Below are 22229 nucleotides of genomic sequence, written 5' to 3' on the forward strand. Positions count from 1 at the left end.
ATAAAATAAATTTCAGTAATAGGGCAGCTCTTCATTTTAAGCCAGAGAGTATTCTAGTGCTTAGAGAACCTTTCTTACAAGCCTTTTTGCCTCTAGGACACACTGCAGCCCTTTCCATCTGGGAAAATTCTTAACACAGTTAGCAGAAGTCTCAGCTATTAATTTTCATGTCATGTTATTAGCACCATACTAGCACAGCTGTAGTCATCATGATCTAAGAGACTGAGTGAGGCAAGGTAAGACAGTACTTTTTTTGTTTTTTAACAACGTAGTGCAAGGAGAAGGAAGGAAAACTTAGATCTTCAGGGTCTGCATGCTTGACCATTCACACCTTTCACCTATGCAGATGCATCAGCTGTCCTATTAAATGACGCTTCCCCTCCCCTACAAATCTTGTCTTTTCTGTAACATTGCTCTAAACCTGTTCTTGTTGGGATATTTACAGAGAACCAATAGGCAAATTTGTTCATCCATGGATGAAAAGTTGTTAGACTTGCAGTTCTTCCAAACAAAAGATAATACAATTTTTATAATCTGTTGTGAAACAACATTTCTTAGATCAGCCAACATATTTTAGAAGCTAAAAACAATTTCGTTCTATGGATCAGCTATTATTTATTTTATTATTTACTTGGGAAACATTCCACCTTCATTTCTAGAGAACAAATACTTTGTTTAAAAAAATGCAGTTGCCAGTAGCAGAACAAGTGGAATGAGGTTAAATAGCTGTGTTCAACCGGTCTTCAACACCAATTGCATAATAATAACATTCCAAACACTGGTGTTAAGGGCAGATCCTTTTCTTATTTCAAAATTTTAGTAATGAAAAGAGAAATTAATTCAGATTTAGGACAATTAACAATTCAATCCTCACTTCCTGACATTATCCCTTTATCAATAGTATCGTTGTTCTGATTATTCCCACCCACACTCACCCTCATGCCAAGGGCTACTTGTAACATGGGTTAAACTGATCTCATGACAAAGGAATTGGGCCCATGTAACGCAGGAGAGGAGGTCGGCTGCCAAGCAACTGGGAAAAAACTTTCTAAAAGGTGATAGCCTGAATATGAGGATCAGAAAGTTTGGGCAGGTTTTCCTACCCTCTTTAAATCGATTTGGTTTTCCTTCCACTGAATGACTAATTTAGCCAGAATGAAGAGCACCCTATCTGCCTTGTCTGCAGTCATAAAATACTGCCTAGGAGGAGAAGTAGAGATAAAAATATAGGTGAACGCCTCTCTAAGTCCAGTACAAAATAACCACAGTAAAGTTATTCTGAATTCACATCCATTTGGAAGCGGAAGTCAGCCACAAATCTTTTGACTCTTTATAGCTGCTTTATAGACACTAAGGAATGGATGCACCTGGCCTAGCTTTAGCTGTCCACAGATCAGGCAACTTGTCTAAGCTATTTGCATAGGTTTCTTCTAGTCTGAGGGACTGGGGTGGAGAAGACACTCCATCTTTCCCATCATGAAGGAAGGAGTTGTGACTACTGTAGACTGATCACCTAGAAAGTTAAGTGCCTAAAGTCAGGCAAGATGAATCCTACCCTATCCACTAAAGCTCTCTTCCAAAGCTCAAAGACCTGGTCCCAAGCCTACTTAGGTAACTGAGAATCTCTGCTCAGTGGATTCAGAATCACAAGTAGCACCCTTCCTGCAGGCTGGACCCCTTCCCCGTGAGAGATGCCTTCATGGCACAAAGTTCTAGCACAAAACAACTACCATAACAGATTAACAGCTCAAGTACTAGTGGCCTTGATAAGTACACTTGTTCACTCCAGTAAGACCATTCCCAATACGTGATGTAAAGTATATGGGTAAGACATTCTTCCAGTAAAAGAAAAAAAAAAAAGGTTAGACACTGAGAAATCTGAACTGCAGGCATTGCTTGGAGGCTAATTGATGAGCTCACCAAATTTCCTATGATATTTGATTAATAAGATCACGGAGTCTTAAAGCTTTGTGTACTCCTCTATACTTTAATGATTGTATTCACATACACTCATAGGCAGTTCAACTGGCTTCTCTGGAATTGTCTACTGTAGCAAATATTTGTTAGTTAACCAATAGTTTTTACAAGAGCAGCTGTATCTCTAATGTATCTCAAATGGTCAGAGCACTCCATTCAGTGTTATACCACATTTTGAAGGTCATATAAACAAACTTAATTTTCCAATCAAGTCCCTTCACCAATTAGAAAAGATTTTGTCAATGAACTACTTCCATCTCCTTTTAAATTACATTTTTGGCATTGGGAGCCATAAGCCTCAACTCTCCAGCACTCCATCCTCACCGGGGAGAGACATGCTAAAGAAGTTTTGCTTCCACATCCCTGACACAAGACAGTCACATGAAGTTCACTTGTCTGAGTCACTGTCCTGGTTTTATACCACTGGTACCATTTCACAGATATGGCGGTGCAGAAGTGACGTGCCTATTCTGCTGTATGATGTGACACATCCAGAAGCACTAAGTAACGCATCTGGCCTCTTCTCTCCTGCTAACAGCATCGCTGCTGTTACTGACTTAGATTTCAGTATTGAAAGTAGCAGAGTTTTAACAGAGAAAAATGTTTTGCCAGGAAAAAAGAAAAACACCCGACAGACCCCTCTGACTGAATTATCTAAGAGAATATAGGTGGTAGAAAAGTAGAGGTCTTATTAGAAATTACTGCTTTCAGCCTATGTGCATCTTGAAGGAACAGGAAAGACAAATACTGAACATAGGGGACAGAGAAAACATGACTTGCTTATTATTACCACATAACTATAAAGAAAGTGTTCTTATCAGCTGGTAAAGTTTCTAAGGGATACAAGTCTATGGAAAAGCCATCCCTAATTGAACCTATTCTCAACAAGGAGGATATAGCATAATAAAGAGGCAAGGCTAGGAGGTGTGATTCTGAGATAACAATACTCTTAGGAGCTACACCGGTATTAAATGCAACGTTATTACTCCTATGAATCTTTGAGGCAAGAACAACTCTGTTTATACAGATGATTTTTCTACCATCCATTATTCTAGTTTAAACAAACATGCTAGGGAGCCTTGACATTTTAAGATTACAGGACGTTAGATTAAATGAGACTTGTTATTTTGCTGTAGTAACTCTTATACTTCACCAGGCTAATATAGTCTTTCAGCGAAACTGAGAAGCAGTAACTGAAATGAGATACTGCACCTTTAATAATGCAGATTGATGTAGCAGTCTCACAGGGTTTTTCATTTGGTGTCTTTATTTTAAGTCTTCTGAGTGCTACTAATATGGTTCATTTTATTATTAAGACGGCATTCTCCACTGAAATAGCACATGGCAAGCTCAACTGAAATAATAGGCCTGGCTTACTGTTACACAGAGGGAAATACAGTTGATATTCATGCAAAATTTAATACGTGAGCATGGCTGAACTCTGGTTTCCTACAGCAAGTGACTCAGTTGAATCAGAAAGTCCATAAAATTCCAAAATCCCATCTCCTGCAGCATCGAGACCACATCAAATCTGTCACCATTTGAAATACTCTCACAAAACACACAAACTGTTAAAAACATAAGCAGCCTTTGCAGCAAGAATTAGAGCCATGGCCCTTTTTCTTGCTCAGGTGAACCCCTCAGCACTACTAGTTCAAAGCTCCTGGAGAAAGACAGAGGGAGAAAGATCCCCTACGAGAATCCACCCAAACTTCAGTGCAAAATAGATTCCCCTACCCTACATGGTCCAGATTGAAGTAATTCTGGCAGAGGAAAAAGAAAACTTCTGGCCCCCAGGAGCCCTGCTCTGGTGAAAGGTTATGCACCTAAGGGGTACAGAGGGACTTCCAAGACCTTTGGACCAGGGGAGGGAAATATACCTCAGTCCTTCTGAAGATCTTAGACATCCATCACTTTTGTGTCTTAGCTCCCCTTCTGTAAAAGGAGGACTGTTTCCCTTTCCAGCTCCACCAGAGAAGAAATGCACTGCAGACCACAGGGTGGATTCCCATCAGTGCTGCACAATGGTGACAGCACTCACATCAGTATTTAAAACAGATGAGAATCCAACTTGTGAGTCACACAACTTATTTATTCTTTAGAAATCAAAATGCACAGCACGCTCAGAGTTTCTTAGATCTATATCTGCCTTAAAATTTCCTTGTGTGGCACTACTTTACAGCCTAAAACAAGTTTTAAGGGCCACACATTGTTAAGATCTTCACTAGTCTGTCTTCTCCGTGCTAAAAGAGTTTCACTGCCCCTGTTTACAACCATTATTACTTATTTTATTTTGGTTTGAGAGAGAAGACAACATTTGAAGTGGGCAAAGCTGAGCTGGAAGAGACATTACACTGGAAATTTGCTAATGTCTCTAGGCCAAAGAATAAGCTAATTGGAGAAAATTACAGAGCCAACCAAAGCAGATGGGTCTAGTAGCAAGGCACAGCACGACCCCCATTTCCAAGTTCTGGTTTCCACCCAAATCGGTGGGGCTTGACTCACTGAATGATGATAACTACAACATTCATTCCTCATATTTCTCATCTAAATGGATGTTGCTTTTCAATAACTTTGGACCAAAGTGTCACATTCTGCATAATTTGCTCAGTCCAAATCACCTAAATTTAGAATGGTCAATGCTGATGACATTTTTGAAGGAATAATAGTCCTCATGCTCCAGAGCTTAAGCCAAACAGGGATTAAAATGAAATCTAATATGTTAGGAAAATTAAGTCACATTTAGTCACATTATAGGTAGCTTCTTCCTCCTTCCTCTTAATAGCATCCACTTTGGGCACTGCTGGAAAGGCAGATGTTTCCCCTGCAATCCCTCTAGTGCCACAGCAATGTTCTAGGCTCCTGAAATGCTCCCTCACACAAGAGGAGAGCAGAGATATTAACAGTTCCATAAGGTACATTACAGCTCTGTCATTCATACAGCAAGCAGTTTTAAAAAGTGAAAAAAATAGGCATAAGAAGGTATATACAACTTTCCCCACACACAAGGATCTCTCTGGCCTGCACTGAGGGCACAAGGAGTTAAGGTTGTCTTCTGCTCTTCTCATCAGGCCCTGGATCTCACAGGAACAGGCGGGAGAACTTCCGTCATGGTGAACTGCAGAATAAATTGCCCAAGAGGGAAGTTTCCTCCTGACCCACAAGTTTTTGCTCTTAAACGGGAAGACTTATACTCCCTCAATGATTATCATGCCTGGAGTCATTGCTGGCAGCTTCCTACCTACACAGAATTGCTTAGCCACTGAGTTCTTGGCTTCACTAGCAGGCAGCAGAACTACCTGTCACAAGGTATTGTATGTACTGAATGGATAACAAAGTGACGTGCCTATCTCTTGGTCCTGTACTATATGGAAGGATAAATAGAAACCACTGTATTCACCTCCCTGAGGCAACCAGTGCTCATTTATATTCCACTTTTCCTCTTTTAGTCTGTCTCTTCCCTAATATATTCACCTTTCATTGACACAAAAGCCCTTCTTTTCATGTTCCTCATTGTTCTTCCGTCTGTGGTCCTACCCCAGCCAGCTTACTGTGTCAGTACAAATTCACTGGAGTCTGACACAGCATTACCTTTTTGGCCGATACTGGAGTAAACCATTATTCTTGACATACAGTGAATTTGTAACTGAATTATCTGAAGTATTCCCCAGAGTTTAAGGGAATATTAACAACAACAACAACAAAGTTTAATAACAATTTGCCTAACCAGTGTTGAAAGCACAGTCTATCGAGGCTTGCTAGAAGCTGCAGATTAAATTCAAAGCCTGCAGCTGAAGGGAGCTATTACCCTGATATCTTGGTTTATACCACCTTCATGCGCGTTCTCTACCAGCAATCAGATGAAGAGCTATTTAAAGGGGCTCTATTGTTACACGCCAAAATATTTAACTATTAAATTTCGCCCACCACCTGGCTGCCTTCGCATTTTATAGCACGAGCACACAGATCCCTTTTTCCGCCCTGCCCCAAGAGCGAGACCGCGTTTCTGCCGCTAGCTGAGACGAGCCCCGGCAGAGGGGAGCTGCAGGGCTCCCACGGGAGCCCCCTGCCCCGGGGACGGGGACGCCGATGCCGATCCTCCCCGGCCCGCGGCCCCTCTCCGCGCACCGCGCAGCGTTACCTGCGCGGCCGCGGCCACCACCCGCGGGCGCAGGCGGAGCGGGGCGGGAGGTGCGTGCCGCCCCCGCGGGGTGCCGCGGCTCTGCGCGCCCGCGCCGCTCGCACCTGCGCCGCGCCTGTTTACAGCCGCTCCGCTCATCGCAACCCCGGGCCGGCGGGGCGAAATGCGATTAAGAGATTAAGCGCGGGGGAGATGTGCGCGCAGCGCGGGGAGGCAGCGGCGGGCGGGGGCGCCGAGCCGCAGCTCCGCGCCGCTGCGCCGGGGCGCTTGGGCCGCAGTGTGCAGAGCGCGCACCCGCGCTGCCCGGCGGGGAGGGCGGCGGTGCCTCGCGGGAGGGTGCAGGATGAATTAAAATGCCTGCAGTCGCTGAGACGAGGCGGGGGGAATAAACTAGATCACCAAACGGGGTGTCCCCAATGGAAGAACTACGTGAGACACACACACACACACCCACGCACGCACACACACACACACATTTTCAGCCTGCACCTCTTCCATCAAGCGATCTTACCTCGATCCACTTCTGAGCCTCGGTGAAGGCTAGCTCCGGCTGGGGCGAGTCGGGCGGAGGCTGACTTTCTTCCAGCTCTAGCCGGGGACTGGCCATTTGCAGGTCCCTGCCGTGCCCCGGCGGCGGCAGCAGCGCAGGCACGGAGCGAGCCGCCAGCCCTCGGGGAGCCGCAGCGGCGGCGCTGGGCAGCCGGAGGCCGCTGCCTGCTTCTCCCCGCCGCGGAGCAGCGGGGGCGGGGAAGGGGCGGCGGCGGCGGCGGCGGCTTTGCAGCGGAGCTGGCTGCGGCTCGCCTGCGGTAACCTCGCTGCTGCTACTTGCTGCTGCTGCTGCTGCTGCTGCTGCTGCTGCTGCTGCTGCTGCTGCTGCTGCTGCTGTCGTCCCGTCCTCCCTCGCCTGCCACCGCCCCGTCTGCAACGCCAGCCGAGCTGCCAGCTAAAAATAAAACAGACGGGCGAAGCCGCTTTGCCTTCAGCCCATGCAAATGCCCGCGCCGCCGCCTCCCCGCCGCGCTCATCACATGCGGCGCTGCGCCCGCGGCGGGGCCGGGGGGCGCCGCGCAGCCCCCGGCGCGGCCCCGCGCAGCGCCCCGCGCGTGCCCAGCGGTGCCTGCCCCGCCGCAGGTGCGGGCCGCCGCGCACCGGCACCCGGCCGCGGCCGGGCTCTGGCCGCCGGACTGCCGCGCTAGCTCGGTCCCTCTGATGCCCCGGCAGACTTTTCTTTCTGTTGCTGAGGGAAATCTCTCAAAATGTGGTTATAGCATTGCAAAAAGTGGTGAGGGTCAGCACAGCGTCTGGGAGGCGCCTCGGCTTTCCCAAGTGAGCTAGACATCAAGGTGGCTGGCTTAAGAAACACTCTGTGCCTATTCCTTTTCTCTTTATGCCAGGGAAGAAAACAAGCCTCTGCAAAGACTTGCAGGCCTAACTTCTGCCGCGTGAGTTGTCCTAGCTCGGGAGCCTAAGGTTAAGCATAGAAGTTTCTAGAAACCAGGAAGAAACAAATTTTTACAAGGCCTTTTTAAAGCCAAATCCTACAAATATCCATCCATCGATTCATAAGTGTTTGAAAGATGAGGCAAAGTTACTGGCTGACGTTTGGTTAAGCTTGCAGAGATAGCTGAGTGCTAGAAACCTAGGTACTGAAATATTAACCCTTACTGCTAAAGCGAGGTGTAATTCGGGAGGAGGGTGTTCTTTGTCACAACCAGCCACACTTCTGGTTTGTGATAGTTGTCAGCAAATATTGACAAAATAGATTGTGTACTTTTCAACATTATTTTGGGTATGAATGTGCCTCAATTCAAAGACTTGGAATTTTGAATCTTTTTTTATTGTTCTGCCTTACTCAAAAATGCTAACTCTTCAAATAGAAATATATCACACAACTTCACATGTTTGTCCCTATTTCCATTCTAAGATGGTGTCTCGGTTGCTCTCTGACTTTTGTTTTGGTCTTTGTCCACTATTTGAAATTTGGTGGAGTAACGAAGGACCTGAAAAACAGAAGATGAAGTTCATGGGGATATTTCTGAGAACTGCAACTAGATGAAAATATCATTTTTGGTAACCTAATCTCAAACATTTAAAGAAAAATGAGAAGTATATTTTAGAATACTTATGCTAACACAAACTATTTTATGAATCTTGTCATATTTAAATAACACTGATGAATATCAGACAACAATTAGATTTACTCTTCTGAGGCAGTGGAAGACTAACCAGATTAAAACAATTACCCTACTTTTTTTTTTTTCATGTGAAATATCAAACACATGCTTTTGCCATCTGATGATCTCATCACCTCTTAGAGAACTAGAAGAACTAGAAAAGAGCTAGGGTAACCATTATACCATAAAGCACCTGTTTGATACAGCAAACAACACATACCTGGGGTTAAGCTGAGAGGTGGACGTTCATTTCTTGTTTATACAGCCACTTTTCATTGATCACTAAGGCCAATATGCCAAACACTTATACACATTTGCATTTAAGCACTTCTGTCTTTTTAGGATTAGGACTCAAACTGATGAAGCGTATAACAAAGGTGCATGGATACAGACCTTGTGCAGCCCTTTTCAGAGCCTGTGTTGCGTTTGGGAGTGTAAAACACCGCTTGGATGGCAGCAGGGATCTGGCCACTTCTTCTCTAATCCTAATCCTGAACTTGCTTCCCATTCGGTGGAGTGCTAGGCAGCATCCCTACCTCCCTGTTGCCATGGAAACACAATCCTAGCATCAGCCCAGCTTGCTTTCCCCCCCCCCCCCCCCGCCATCACCATCTGTCTGGGGAGTTGCAGAGCTTTTTCTAAGCCCCTTGAATGCCAGTTATAGGTTTTTCAAGGTTTTCCTTTCCCTTTTACAGCCACCCTGGCAACTGGTACAGGAGGCAAAATATGAAAACAAGCAGCTTTAAAACTCCGGCAATGTTCTCCTAATGTCACTCTGCTGCTGCTGACCAAAAACATCACCAGAAACGTAGCCTTTCCCTGTCGCTCGAGTTTGGCAGTGAGTGGCCTTTGGAACAGCAACAAAATTCTTCAAACAGCTACAAGAAAAAAAGATCAGAATGTTGTTGTTTTAAAACAATTGTTTCAATTTCACTTCTTTGTTTTTCTTTGCAATAAAACTCAAGCTAGTATCTCAGCAGTGATCATTGCTGGTAACAAACTTCCATCTGTACTTATCAGATGGGGGAAAGCCTGCAGAGGAGCAGACGTAGATGTCAAGCTTCATCTCTTTTATGGAAGTGCATTCGCCCTTCCCAAAAGGAGACTGTGCATGTAAAGTAATTGTATACTAGTTGTGGGGAAATGTGTAACATAGCTGTTATAGGAGAAGTTAGAAGCAGACGAAAATGGTCTTCTCTGATTGTCAGGGATCTCTGCTGCCAGATGTAGAAGGAAGAAAGAGGCTTTTGTCAAGAGAGAGTTCTGGGTACAGTGGAAGTTCAACTTGTACTGACCAGTTTGGTCTGCTATCCAATTTACTTTTCTCGACTGGGAAGGAGAACTATCCTATTCCTTTTCATCTCCAACATAAAATCTGAAATGTTTAAACCTCTTGAATACCAAGAGTGGGGGGTTGATGAGGCCTGGTTTGCGTCACGGCAGGCCTGATCTTTTTGCACTATAGCAATGAAAAGCTTCCATCAAGGAGACTGTCATGGACAATTTTTGTCACCGTAGCGTGTCTCTCTGTAGGAAAGGGGCTGGTTTTCTACACTGAGCTCTGTGCAAGGTGGGATCTTTGTGGTCTTGCTCCTTTTTCTGTTTATGTTAACCTGATAATAAACCTTTTTCTGAAAAATATATCTGACACAATGTGCTCACAGTGACACAGGCACCCCCTCTTCAGAGCACTTACTCTTTTACCAAAATACATTGCGCAAAGAGCAAACGGGTGGCCCATCAGAAACTCCTCTATTTCTATTTTATTTGCCTTACTAATTTTTATTGTGTAAGCTTTTATAAGTGCCCCTTAAACCAGCAAGCCCCCTTGGTATATTTAGATGGGAACATACCCTGCTAGCCCCAGAGTTGTTCTGTCTCGTTCTTAGCAATCTGTCTGTCCTGACTGATGTTCTCTGAGCAGATCTTCTTTTTTACCAGGCCATCATCCTAACAGTTTGTCATGTTGCATAATCCTAGGCTAGATTTAGGAGAAATCTGAACCGAGCCACAAGTGGGCTGCTCTGACTAAATATCTTCTCAATTGTTTGCTCAAGAACTTTTATACATTTCATTGGTTTACTTGCCCTTTTTGTCCCTTTAACCAACCACTGAATGTCACACAGAGAACATGAGGCCATATGATACTTATTTTAAAAATACTGCTTGGAATTCCCTCACATCCAGCACAACTCCGTATAAAGTATTTCAGAGCGGTGCCTGCTCGGACATGAAGCCTGTGAGCCACCACCAGGCTCAGGTAACTCCAGGGAGCGCTGTGACTGCCTGGCAGAGGTGCAGGAGCTGGGCAGCCCTGCCATAAAGCAGTCCTTGCTATTAACACCTCTTAGCAGGTATTAATCCTGCTGGAGAATATTTGGAGTTTCTTGCTGGCTCTCAAAGGCAGGTTGTGAGCTTTCAGGCCTTGTCCTGTGAGTACAGAGGGATGTGCTGGGAGGTGGGCTGAGTGAGCAGAGGAGAGGAACCCTTCTAGCAGCCTTTATCAGGACAGAGGAGAGTGGTGGAAGAGATCTTTACCAAAAGTTTAGCATTTTCTTCATTGATAAAACTACATTCAAAGACAGTCCAACTCTATGATGTGGCATGCAGGCTGCCTTTGAAAGCAGGCTGGTGAAGAGATCCACTCAGAGGCAGGAGATAGGAAAACCCTAATTTTGAAAAATGACCCAAAGGAAGACTGTTCACATTCAAGAGTTTTTTGAATTTATTTTTTAAACTTTTGGGCTACCAGGGCTTTAGTTATTTTTGTTTCTCATGAAAATCAATCATTCTGAGATCACGAGAGCTTTTTTTTTTTTTTTTACGACTAAAACAAATGTTGTGACTTCGCATTTTATTTAATCAGGGCATCTGCTGTGGTACATTTGCAGTGTTCAGCGTTTGGCTGGCAGCACCTGTTTGTTTATTCCTGCCATGCTGTCTTCTATCACAGTCACTTTCTCTCTGCTACCACTCACTCAGCAACATATTGTCAGACTTGGCATCGACAGTCTGTGCCATTCTGAAAAATACAGGCGTGGATGGATCATCTGTGTTTGCTCTTTCCTAGGAGAAAAGTGGTATCATCTTTTCTCACCCTGCCTGTGGAGACAGCGTGAAGCCTTTTTGCCAAGCATTTTTCCTCTATTTCGGAATCTGAGGTTGATTTTTGAAAGTTAATATATCAAATTTTTATCTGCTAGCCGAGCTGCTGAGCACTAATTGACAGTTTCCTGTTTGTCTATCCTTGCATTTAATTACATTTATAGATTTTAAAAGCTGTTGATGGTCTAGGATTTGATCTACTATTACGCTATTTAGCTAGCTAGGAGTGTCATGAGGCAGGGTGCAGGCAATTCAAAAGGAGAAATCATGTGCATAGATGCCCGGTTGACCATCCTTTTCAAAGGATGATTTTGTGGGCTTTCACCACTTCCTCAATCCCCTGCGTAACAAAAAGTGCACCCTGATCAGCATCTCTCTCTTTTGAGTGCTCATATGCTTTTAGGGGTGGGTTTCTCCCTGCCCAGCCCTTCTTTCTGGCTTTGGCACTTGGTCCCCTGTCTTCTCAGGGCTTTCACCTCCCCCACTGACAGCTCTGATGGTTGTATCAAGCCTGGCTCAGCCTCCCCTTTAATTCGCAGCCACAGTCAAGTCTCCTGCTCACCCAAACAATCACTTCCTTCCTTTTCCATATTGTTTTCATCAAGATCTGCCTTTCCTCTAGTACAGGAAACTCCTATATCCAAACTCCTCCTTAACAAGCATTATGTTTTTCTCTGCGAGCCTGTCTTACTTCATGCCAACCTACCATAGTCTCCTGTCCATCAGTGCTATAACTTCTTACAACCCCATTCCCTTTCTGTCAACTATTTCAGGTACTTGTCCCTTCCTCTAGTTCACACCTCGTAGGTGGAGGGACAACACAATGAACACACAACATGAAAACAGCTGGGAAAGAAGAGCAGAAAGCAAACTGGTGAAGAAAGCAGAAATGTAACAAGTACATGACACCAAGTGTTATATGCGGTTAAAAGACATAATGAAAATGACTGAAGAGCAATTACATAGAAAAGAAGCAGAGGAGATATCCACAGAAAAAGGATTGGTGGAAGGGAAGGAAAGTAACCTGAAATAAAGAGAAAAGAGATAAAGAAAAGAATAAACCTGAGCACAAATCAGTGAACACATCAGGTCAGGGAGCGAGCGCCTCTTCATTCTCTCTTTGTAGCTGCCAAGCGCAACAGGGTTCTGGCCCATACGTGTCCTTTCTAGGGGCTCCCGTAAAACACATACCATATTATGAAACGAAAATGACCACACACAAAAAGTAGAAACTGATATAGGACCCGGAAAGAGAGCGTGGCTCTCCCACAGTGCTCTTTATTCCCAGAGCTGCATAGCTCCACTCTCTTAGCAGTTTCAGTCGGGAAAAGGATGTAGCAGGACAATGAGCCTTTCACCAACTATTATCAATGATCTTTTTAGGCTGTTAAAACAAAAGCACATTGGTGGGGAAGCGATGCTTGTAGGTTTGTGTACCTGCCAATGCGACGCCTAGTTTCTTTAATGCAGAAACAACAAACAGCCTTAGCCTCTATGTTGAGCTGGAAGGAGTTCAGAAGGGCAAAATAGTATTTTATTTCCAATTTCCTTCTGAGTTTAACTGCTTTTCAGTTACTTTTTTAGACTGGAAGTGGAACCAGGGTGTTCTTCCAAACACAATCAGATTCAGAGCAGAAATCGCCACTTGCAGTATACACCTGCAATAATCTTCCAGATGACTTTACACTCTGCTCATTTAAATATGGTGTCTTTCCCCGTTGCCATCCAACCACTAGGGATCTTACCACATTTTGCCCTCTCGAGCAATTTTTCAAGCACACAGAGTTACTCAAATCTTGCTCAGTGAGGAAAGGCATTACATGACGGAGGGATTTTAGTACTCCCAGAGAGATGTTCCTAAACACTTCTGTTTTAGTGCCATTGCCTAGAAAGAGGCTCTTTTAAGTCAGCTAATGTGCTTAAATTTGATGAGCTAATTCCCAGCCTGAGCTCAGAGAGCCTGTGCCAGCTGCAAGTTCAGTAAGTGCAGCTGAGCCTGCTGTCTAGGCTCAGTTCATGTGAAGATGCCCAGCCAGAGCAGGGTGTTCAGTTGTCTACAAACCTGTGCAGCCGGCCGTAGCCTCGAATGAGCGCTACAGAGTTGTTTTGTTTCAGGGGTGGGGGAAGGTTACTGCTTATGAGACAACATGCAATGAAGGTAATTAGAAACTTGTGCCAAACTGGTGTCAACTGGGATGAAAATCAAACTTCTATAATAGAGCTATGCTTGGAAAAAGGTGATGTGGAAACTAAGTCCTAGCTTCCAAAGTAAATTCCTGGGTTCTGATACCTATTCTAGGTTCTGATAACCTAGGAAAAGCTACAACACATTCAGCCTTTAATTTTAGCAGTCACTTGTATCATCCAGACAGAACTAGTGAATGGTATCTCCTCTCTTCTTTTCTTAGTAGCTTTCACTGTGGAGCAGATCAAAAGGGGGAAATGGATATTAAGAATTAGCACTGGGCTTGATCCAAACTTGTTTGGGATACTAGCTGATGCACAATGAATTGCAATATTCATTTACTCAAGATGAGGAAATAGGAATCTAAAAGTGGAAAACGGAAAGAAGAAAGAGAAGTAGTGGCAGAAAACAAGTACACAATCTTTTAAAGAAGAAAAACAGAAAAACAATGACTTAATTCAGTAGGAAAACAATATATTTTATTTACTGACATTATAATTTAATTCCATGACACAAGTATATTTAGGAAGTTTTTCTTCTGTCCATCGGATTTCTAAAGCACAATATTTAGCAAAGGTTTGTGTACGACTGGAAATGAGAGAGAGCAGAGTAGGTGTGGGGTGAGTTTATTCCCTAAAAGCAGGCTGTCTTGCTCAGTGATCTCCTGTAGCCCAGCCAGCATTGCTGAACGGGGCTCTCATCAAAGCCTCTGGAGGCTCTTTGGTACAACAGGTGCCATTTTTGGGATAGACAGCATCAGACATGTCATCACGGACTGGGGCAGTGGCATTACTCATAAGCATCAGGACATCAAAAGCAGCAATCTGTCCAAATTCAAAATGAAGACTATTATGCTCTCCTTATTTTATTTTACCCACAATTTCAAAGGATAGGGCATTATTTGCCACCCTGCGTAAGTTACAACTGTGGGTTAGGAATAGCTGTGTATATCTCCCCAGAGAGCAACATTTCTTGTACATCCCTATGCTGCAAGCACTAACAGGATGATAAGTCTTAGTAGGCAGTTGCCACCTGCACACACGCCAGCCAAAAACTCATTCACTGGCACCACTGGTGGTAAAAAATGTAAGTCTAAGTAAGACCATGGAAACAGAATACTTGTTAATATATGGAAGACATTTAGGTGTTAAAGAAACACGTTGCACTTCTTATAACCTTTCAGGGCTTCCAGAGAACTACTTTTGCTGTTTTCCTGACCTCTTGGAGACCAAACCTGACTTCACTGAAATCTCTGGGAACTTTTCTGAATGTAGAAGGTCCTACCTTGCAGAAGTGTGAGTCCAGCAGGGCCTTCCCCACGTCTCTAGGCTGGAAGCTTTCATGCAAAGGTATGTCATTCTGCTCTTTCAAACCTAGCCGTAAGTTCATGCTACTCTTGCTCCCAGCTGGTCAGATGTAAGCCAACTCCTAACTAGGCACTACATTGCTGTGCCACTGAACCTGAGTTAACAAGCCCCTTGGGCTTATTAGTTCAAGTCCAAGTGCATTGGATCAGCTTTTGGATCAGAGCTGACTTTCTTCCATCCTGCTTTAGGAATGGATAGAGTGACGCAGGTCTGTCTGCTGAACTGTGTAGACATACGTATCTCCTGCTTTAGTCCATGTTGATAAACTGTCAGGGAAGAGAAGGATATTACACTTTGTTGAATCACTATGTGAACTGGTAAATGATTTATTATATAGGAACTGCCCACCCAGACAAAAACAGAGGTGATGAGCTTGCCAAGTAATCACTGCTATCCAATGTACAGCCAAAAATGTTCGTGAGGGCTGCCCTTAAAAAACCAAAATTGAAAAAAAAATCCCTTTAAAGTTATTTTCATAAGTTTCTCTTACTATTGCTTTTTAATTATGTCTTTCTGTCTGGCCAGCAAAAGTATCTGGAGTTTTTTCCCAGTTTAGAGACACCAGTGCTTGTCTTTGGGCCTTCAAAAGAAGCCCAAAGATCATGAAAACTAGAATAGGTAATTCAGGGGAATGGAAAGGACTTTCTGGGAGTTGCTATCCATGTCATTGAAATGATTGTCAGTACTGGACTATTATTCTCTGGCACTTTTTGGCCACTGATGGGACTGCCTACCACACAAGCTCTTAATCTATCGGGGTAAAGGACTGGCCAGTCTAACTGCAGGCAATCCATGGGTTGCAGAATTGTCATACTTCTTGTATCAAACTGTGGCTGATCCACCACAGCATTTTGTAATCTATCTATGTTTTGTCAGTAATCATTGTTTTCTGAAAGGAGCATTTTTACTGGTTTTTTTTGTCTGTAGATATAGTATATATTGACTGTGCCCTTGCCATATTGATGAGCCAGGAAACTGGATAGGGATTTTCATAAGACTTTAAGGGAGTTAGATGCTCAAATCCCATCAGACTTAATGGGATCGAGGACCTAAGTCCCATCTACGCCTTAAAAAAATTCAATTTCTGATACGTCTATGAGACCACGTTTGCTTAGTGTGCTAGTAGGTTAGCAAAAGATCAAAATGATGATGTGTCTAAGAGACTGGCGCGCTAATGTTAGAAGTCATAGCTCAAAGTTCAGGTCACACAGCGCAGGGAATACTGGAGTGAACCACCACTTGGCAAACTTCCTTCGTTCGGTATCAACAAAGGTTGACGTGAGGATGGAAGGGAGGAAAGGAGAATCAGCCTCTGGAGCACTTTGTGAGGTTGGTCAGTGTCTTACATGCCTCACCAAAACTGAAAAATCATTAGCCTCTCTGAGATAAACCCTGTTGGCAATTGAGATCTGTGGGATCTTCATCCCAGTGGTTAGGGAAAGACACGCAGGTAACTCCATGTAGTGCAAAATTTTTCAGCAGTGCAGGGTAACTGGGCTATCAACTGTGGGAGCTCTTGTAGTATATGAAACTCTGTCCCTTTGTTGTCTTGCCAGGAGCCAATGCTGCCTCTGTATTTTGGGGCAGCAACGCAGCATTCAAGCATTCATGATCTAAACTTGGAGGAACAGCAGCCCTTCAGCAATGAAAAGGGAGGCGGATGTGTGGAGAGCATAACAGCTCCTTCCAAAGAAACAACAGTTCTTCAAGGCATGTGCTATGGCAATCTGTAGACATGTCCCACCATCAACAGGCTGCTAAATACTCCCCTTTGCTTTCTACAACAGTTAATTTCTTAAGCTACTGCAACATTGCAGAAGGGTTGAGTACTAAACCGCTGAAAGCAGCAGAAAGCACTCACTGTGTCGGATAACCTGCCTGGAAACCATCGCTGGAGGCGCTCTGCTGCAGAAGAGCACAAGAACTGCCATTAAGCCTGCCAGTTCTTACGGCTGCTTTATTGCAAAGACTGTGCGTCTCTTGCTTTCTGAGGACTTGAAAGTGGTAGGGACTTCAGAAGCAATGCAGTGGAAAGAGTAAGATGGCAAGAAAACTCATCATCCCTTGGGAAGATGAAAAGGAATTGTGAGAGAGAGGAAGGAGAATCAACTATCCCATATGAAGGATAAGGACCTTTGTCGTTTTCTACTAATTCTGCTGCATCCCTCTTGTGAACATGGCAAGAGCACATAGACTTTCAAAATATGTTTATACTTTTCAAGCGTATGGGGTCCTAATGCTGAAGACTGTAAAACCCACAGAAAAGAGAGAGAAAGAGATGGAGTTTTTTATGACAACTATCTGCTTCCACAGGAATTCGACAGTCGAAAAGAGGAGGCTATAAAGCAGGCAGAATATGGTGCTCATGATAACTTCCAGGATTCACTTCTTATCTTACTCTCAAACTTCTGGCCCTCGGTGCATGAATTGAAATGACTTTATTCTGCATTCTGCATTTGAAAGCTTATAGTAATATAAAAGCCATCCTACGATTAATTTCTTCTTACAGAAACACGACTCAGAAGTATTTAAAGAGATGTTTACATCAACAGATATCCTTAGTTTATAACATGTTGAGTAATGGCAAAAATTAAGACTGAATTTCAAAATCCATTAAAATGCTCCAGTGATTACAATGTAGTTAACATATCCTTTATAGAAAATAAAAATAAGGAAATGAATGCTTAAGCATATAATAAATCTTTCAGTGTCCACATAATAAATACAATATTCTTATCAGGTATAAACTACCATTTATTTCTTCATAATCATTATCACAAATCCGGCTCAGTTATTACATGCATTTTATGATCCATATATTTACTTTTGAAGAATACTGATGTAAATTTCAGAATGATAAAGGAATTTATTTTTTTATTAGATGTTTACAAGTTACCAGTTTTGGTCAATAATAGGAGTACAGTTGGAAAGAAAAATATATAACAACAATTTATCTTAAAACTATGTATGCAACTGAAGTTACTTCTGAGACTGGAAACAGAATATTGATGCTGCTTTTTAAACATTTTTAAAATATATTTTTAGGTTCCTGAAGAAAGACCATACAATATTTTTGGGCAATGTTGAAATAGCTATGTTATGTAGAAATATACCTTTCTTTATACTTTAAAACAGAACAGTGTATTTAGCACAGTGTTTGGGTTGTGTAGGATCTGGATGTGTCTAATGGCTTATTGCTTTGCTTTGCTTTCAGGGTATCTTGCTATCTGTAATGCTTACAAAGCCGACTGTGCTGAAACGTGAGCATGATGATCTAAGGAAAAGCCACACTGTTGGGTTGTCTTTGTGGATTGCACTGAAGATTTTAGCTGTGTGAATCGAGATAATTTGTTGATACTCCTGTAAATCTGAGGAATTAACAAGTCTGTTCGTGCAGAGTGTTTTCAATCAATGATAATTTTCAGGAATGTTTTACTGGAATTCAGTGAATTGGTGTGTTGACATTGGCATTATTGAGAATGATGTTTGGTAGATTACTGGTCAGTGTATTAACAATTCTGATATAGTGCCATTTATACATGCTGTGGTGCAGACAGAAGAGTCCTTACCATGAAGAAGTTAGGTGTAAAGAGAAAGATAATGTAGGAAGTCATGTATGCCTTTTCATTTGTAAGTAGTTGTTCTCTGTTGGCTCCTACTCGTAACGAAAATCATTTTCATACTAATCACTTCAAATGTTTTATAAGGCTTTTGGATTTATGTTCAGTTTGGAAAAAGTCAGCAGTTAAGTTTCAGCCAAGACTATCTAGGTTTTTGTGAAGGTTTGACGTTTTTATGGGTGCAAAAGTAATTGAAGAAATTCATTAAATAAAAATCCATTGAGGGATATTAAATAAAAAGATATCATCTCTGCCTTCGTGGTGTCCTTCAGCCGTAGCTCCTTGTAAGCTGATACAGTGTGCAAGGAGATACAGTATAAGTTTATTTTCCTTTTATATTCTACCCTCGGGTCATGGTATTGGCTATGGATGGATACTGAGCTAGATCCCTCTTTGGTCTGATGCTGTATAGTGCCATGATGTTCTTAAGACCAGAAATCACTCTTGTAGTGTTTAAGGTGCATCTCGATGTTACTTTTTTTTTTCTTTAACCTTGAACGCGCTTTCTCGAGATGGCGTGATTGCTGATAGCGACAGAAGCTATGGGCAGAGAAGCAAAGCATTTGGTTAAGTTGCAGTGCCATCTATGGAAGGAATGCAGCACGAGCCTGCACACCAAGGTCTCCAACACTGTGCTCTCATTGCCTTCAACAACCTGATTTTGTACCTCCAGCAATCAGATCATTGTTTTGAACACCAACTAAAACTAAGGGTAAACTCAACAGAAAACTGTTGGCATCTTTAGGCATTAGTGAAACCCCCAGAGCCTGTTCAGCTGCTCTCTCATTCCCTCAGAAACGTTTTTTCTGAGTGTTGTCCTGGTCTTGCATCTGTTTTTGCCAGTGAGTGTCCATCTCCTGGTAGGACAGAGCTGCTTGGTGGGCTCGATTAAGGGCCAGGGAACTCTTACATTTGGCTTTCCCCTTGCTGAGGGGGATGGGCTAATAAGGAGACTTAGATAAGGTTTTGTGCAAGAGAAAATTGCCTCCTTAACATGTCTACATACTTTTAGGGTAAACCTGGGCCTAGACCCAGTATTTCCTACCAGCTGGTTTAAGCAATTCCCCACTCGGCTTGTTAGTTTCTGCGAGTCCTGGTCGCAAGCGTTTGTTTTGCAGGGACTCACAGTGTATCACTGAAGGCTGAGGTTTCTGTGAGTGACAGGGTGTGTGGAGCCAGGCTTTACAACGCGCATTGCGCGCTGAGGAATCAGCCCTACGTAGCTTGCTCGAGAAAGCTGGTGGCAGAACAGGGTTTTTGGTGGCAGGCTCCGGTGACCTAGGCTGACCACCAAGCCCTCCTGCTTCCTACCTGTTCACAGCACGGTTGCTTATCACCAGGCTTCCTCATGGCTTTGGGCAACAAAAATTTGGGTTTCCTTCTCTACCTTCTGCCCTCTTAAAGTCCTTAGACTTTGTTTTGGGTGAATAAAAAAGACCCAGGCCCTAAAGTGGTACAATTTTAAACCAGCAGGGGGGTTGCTGCTGACTTCAGCTGGCTTAGGAGGTGGCTTTATTACCCTGAATAAGCTGGATGAACTGTTCTTAAGCTAAATGAAAGCAATGATTAACTCCAGTTAGGTTTATAACGTCTACTTGCCAGAACTTGCTTCATTCAGACTCTGATTTTGGCGAACATGAGGTCAAAAAGTAACTTCACTGTGCAGCTGAATTGCTTGGGCCTACCTCAGACAATGCGCTTCCGTTTTCAAACTGGTAAAAATCTTCTTGATCATTGACATTAAAAAACAACAACAGCAACTCTCAGAATATGAAAAGCAAAAGAAAAAAGACACATTTTTAAAAGAAACGGTTTAAAGCCTTTCACTACTGAAAACTACTTTTGTGTTTTCAGTATTTTGGAAAACGCTGTGTTGTCTTTTCAAAAGTGTAAGATATCTTAGATTTGGGGAAAATATTTTGAATGAACAGGGAGAATTTAAAGTTGCCTTCCAGCAGGGCTAACGCTTATGACCTTTAGTTCTGGAGAGGCTAACAAAATTGCTATTAAAATCACAGAAGTCTGAATAGCTAAGCCTAGAGTCTAGATGCTGCCGTTCCAGAAATACAGGCCTCTAGTTCTCTCACCAGACACAAGTTCTTTTATCTATCATCTAAGTGAATACTTCTTTGGGTGGGGGGAGAGGTCAACCAACCTATAGAAAGCAGCATGGAGAAATGTGGCACTTCTGAGCAAACCCTTGTTCCGAACTGAAAGTACAAATGGTTCCTTGTTACCTGAACACCAGAACTTTAAATCCTTATTCTCAGTTTTAAAGGCATCTAATGTAAAGCAGTGGTCTTAAAGCAAATAAGCCCATTCATGGAGTAAGATAGTACTTCAGAACATTAAGTACCTGAAAAGGAGAATCATTAGCAAGGGAAGGCTATTACTTCTTTGGATAAATCCTTCTGCATCAACTTGATTAACAGATAACTTCAATACAAGCTCTGGGACTCTGAAAGCTAAAGTTGGAACCAACGTTTTACAGCATGTTCTCACATCTAATGTTTATGGAGGTGAAAAATCCAGTTCAAACTAAGGATTTAAACCTATATGGAGTCTCTTAGGCAGAGGTATTCTGTGCACCAACAAGGGTAGTTATGCCAGTGCCAAAGCCTTTACCCTTAGAGATTTGGTGGGAAAAGAGGGGATATCTTGAGAAATACACTATTTTGGAACACAGCCCTGCATCACTGCGTGTCAGCTGTAATCCAACACACATCATGTTGTGCAAGCCAAGAGCAATGGCTAGTGTGAGGGAATGCAGCAGACCTGGGCTGCTTCTGCCCATCTGTTGAGTTTCATCCTGCAGGCTTCCCGGACTAGTAGGCCACAAGAAAAGAGCGCATCTGGGTCGCAAGACATCGGTGAAACTCATTACCAATTCAAGTACAAAATCTATATGTTAGAGTACTATACTTTTCTATATAAAAAGACCATTCTAGACTGTGAACGTTTTTCAGATTAACTGTAGTTTTAAATGAACTGTGAAATGGGGTCCATCCATACTGTGGGCAGCAGGTATATATCTGAATGCCATAAACATGCATTAGCTGTAGTTCTGGAAGTCTTTTTCAGTCGTCCATTCCAATAATTTCTGTTGTCCTTTCCTTTCTCAAAGCAGAAAGGTCAACTGTAATTCCCTAAAAGAGATGACCTGAGTTTCAGAGCGCTTTCCTACTGAACACATTATGGGTAATTTCCTGGGTTTTTTTTTCTTTTTTTTTACTGATTAGAAAAAACACGTGCATTTGATGGTATTTGCAGAGGTTTCCTCCAGCTAATTACATTATAGGCACTGGTTAGATTTTTAGGGGCACCATTACATACATTTTTGTTTTGTCCTCTCTTGCAGATTTCACTGTTCATGCTTCATCCGCAAATAAAGTATGTACAATCATTTATTAAGCTCCAAATGAGAATGAATATAGATAAAAAAACAAGCAGGAGTTGCATGCTCTTTCTAGTTTGTGCATCTATGTTTCCCTTCTGAAACAGAAGCCATTTTGAAAGCTTCGGTGAAAGCTTGCTTTTAAAACGAGTATTTCTGCAGAATGCTGACTGCAGTGCTACATTTATTAAAGAGATGCAGTAGCACAATGGTTTGCCTCTGCATTATCTAGGTCACGGGCCAGAATTCTCCTGGGTGCTAACATT

The 22229-nt window shown here is 43.0% G+C and overlaps 1 protein-coding gene across 1 annotated transcript in view; it reads right to left on the minus strand.

The window, feature by feature from the left end:
* Nucleotides 1-7115, minus strand: part of LIMCH1 (LIM and calponin homology domains 1) — a 181666-nt gene extending 174551 nt beyond the window's left edge. The window contains exon 1 of the mRNA XM_068943020.1: nucleotides 6630-7115. Coding sequence (XP_068799121.1) covers nucleotides 6630-6725 — 96 coding nt within the window. The 5' untranslated portion in view covers nucleotides 6726-7115. The remainder of the gene's footprint in view (nucleotides 1-6629) is intronic.
* Between the last annotated feature and the right edge of the window lie 15114 nt (nucleotides 7116-22229).

This window comes from Struthio camelus, chromosome 4 (assembly GCF_040807025.1).
Source record: "Struthio camelus isolate bStrCam1 chromosome 4, bStrCam1.hap1, whole genome shotgun sequence".
NCBI lineage: Eukaryota > Metazoa > Chordata > Aves > Struthioniformes > Struthionidae > Struthio > Struthio camelus.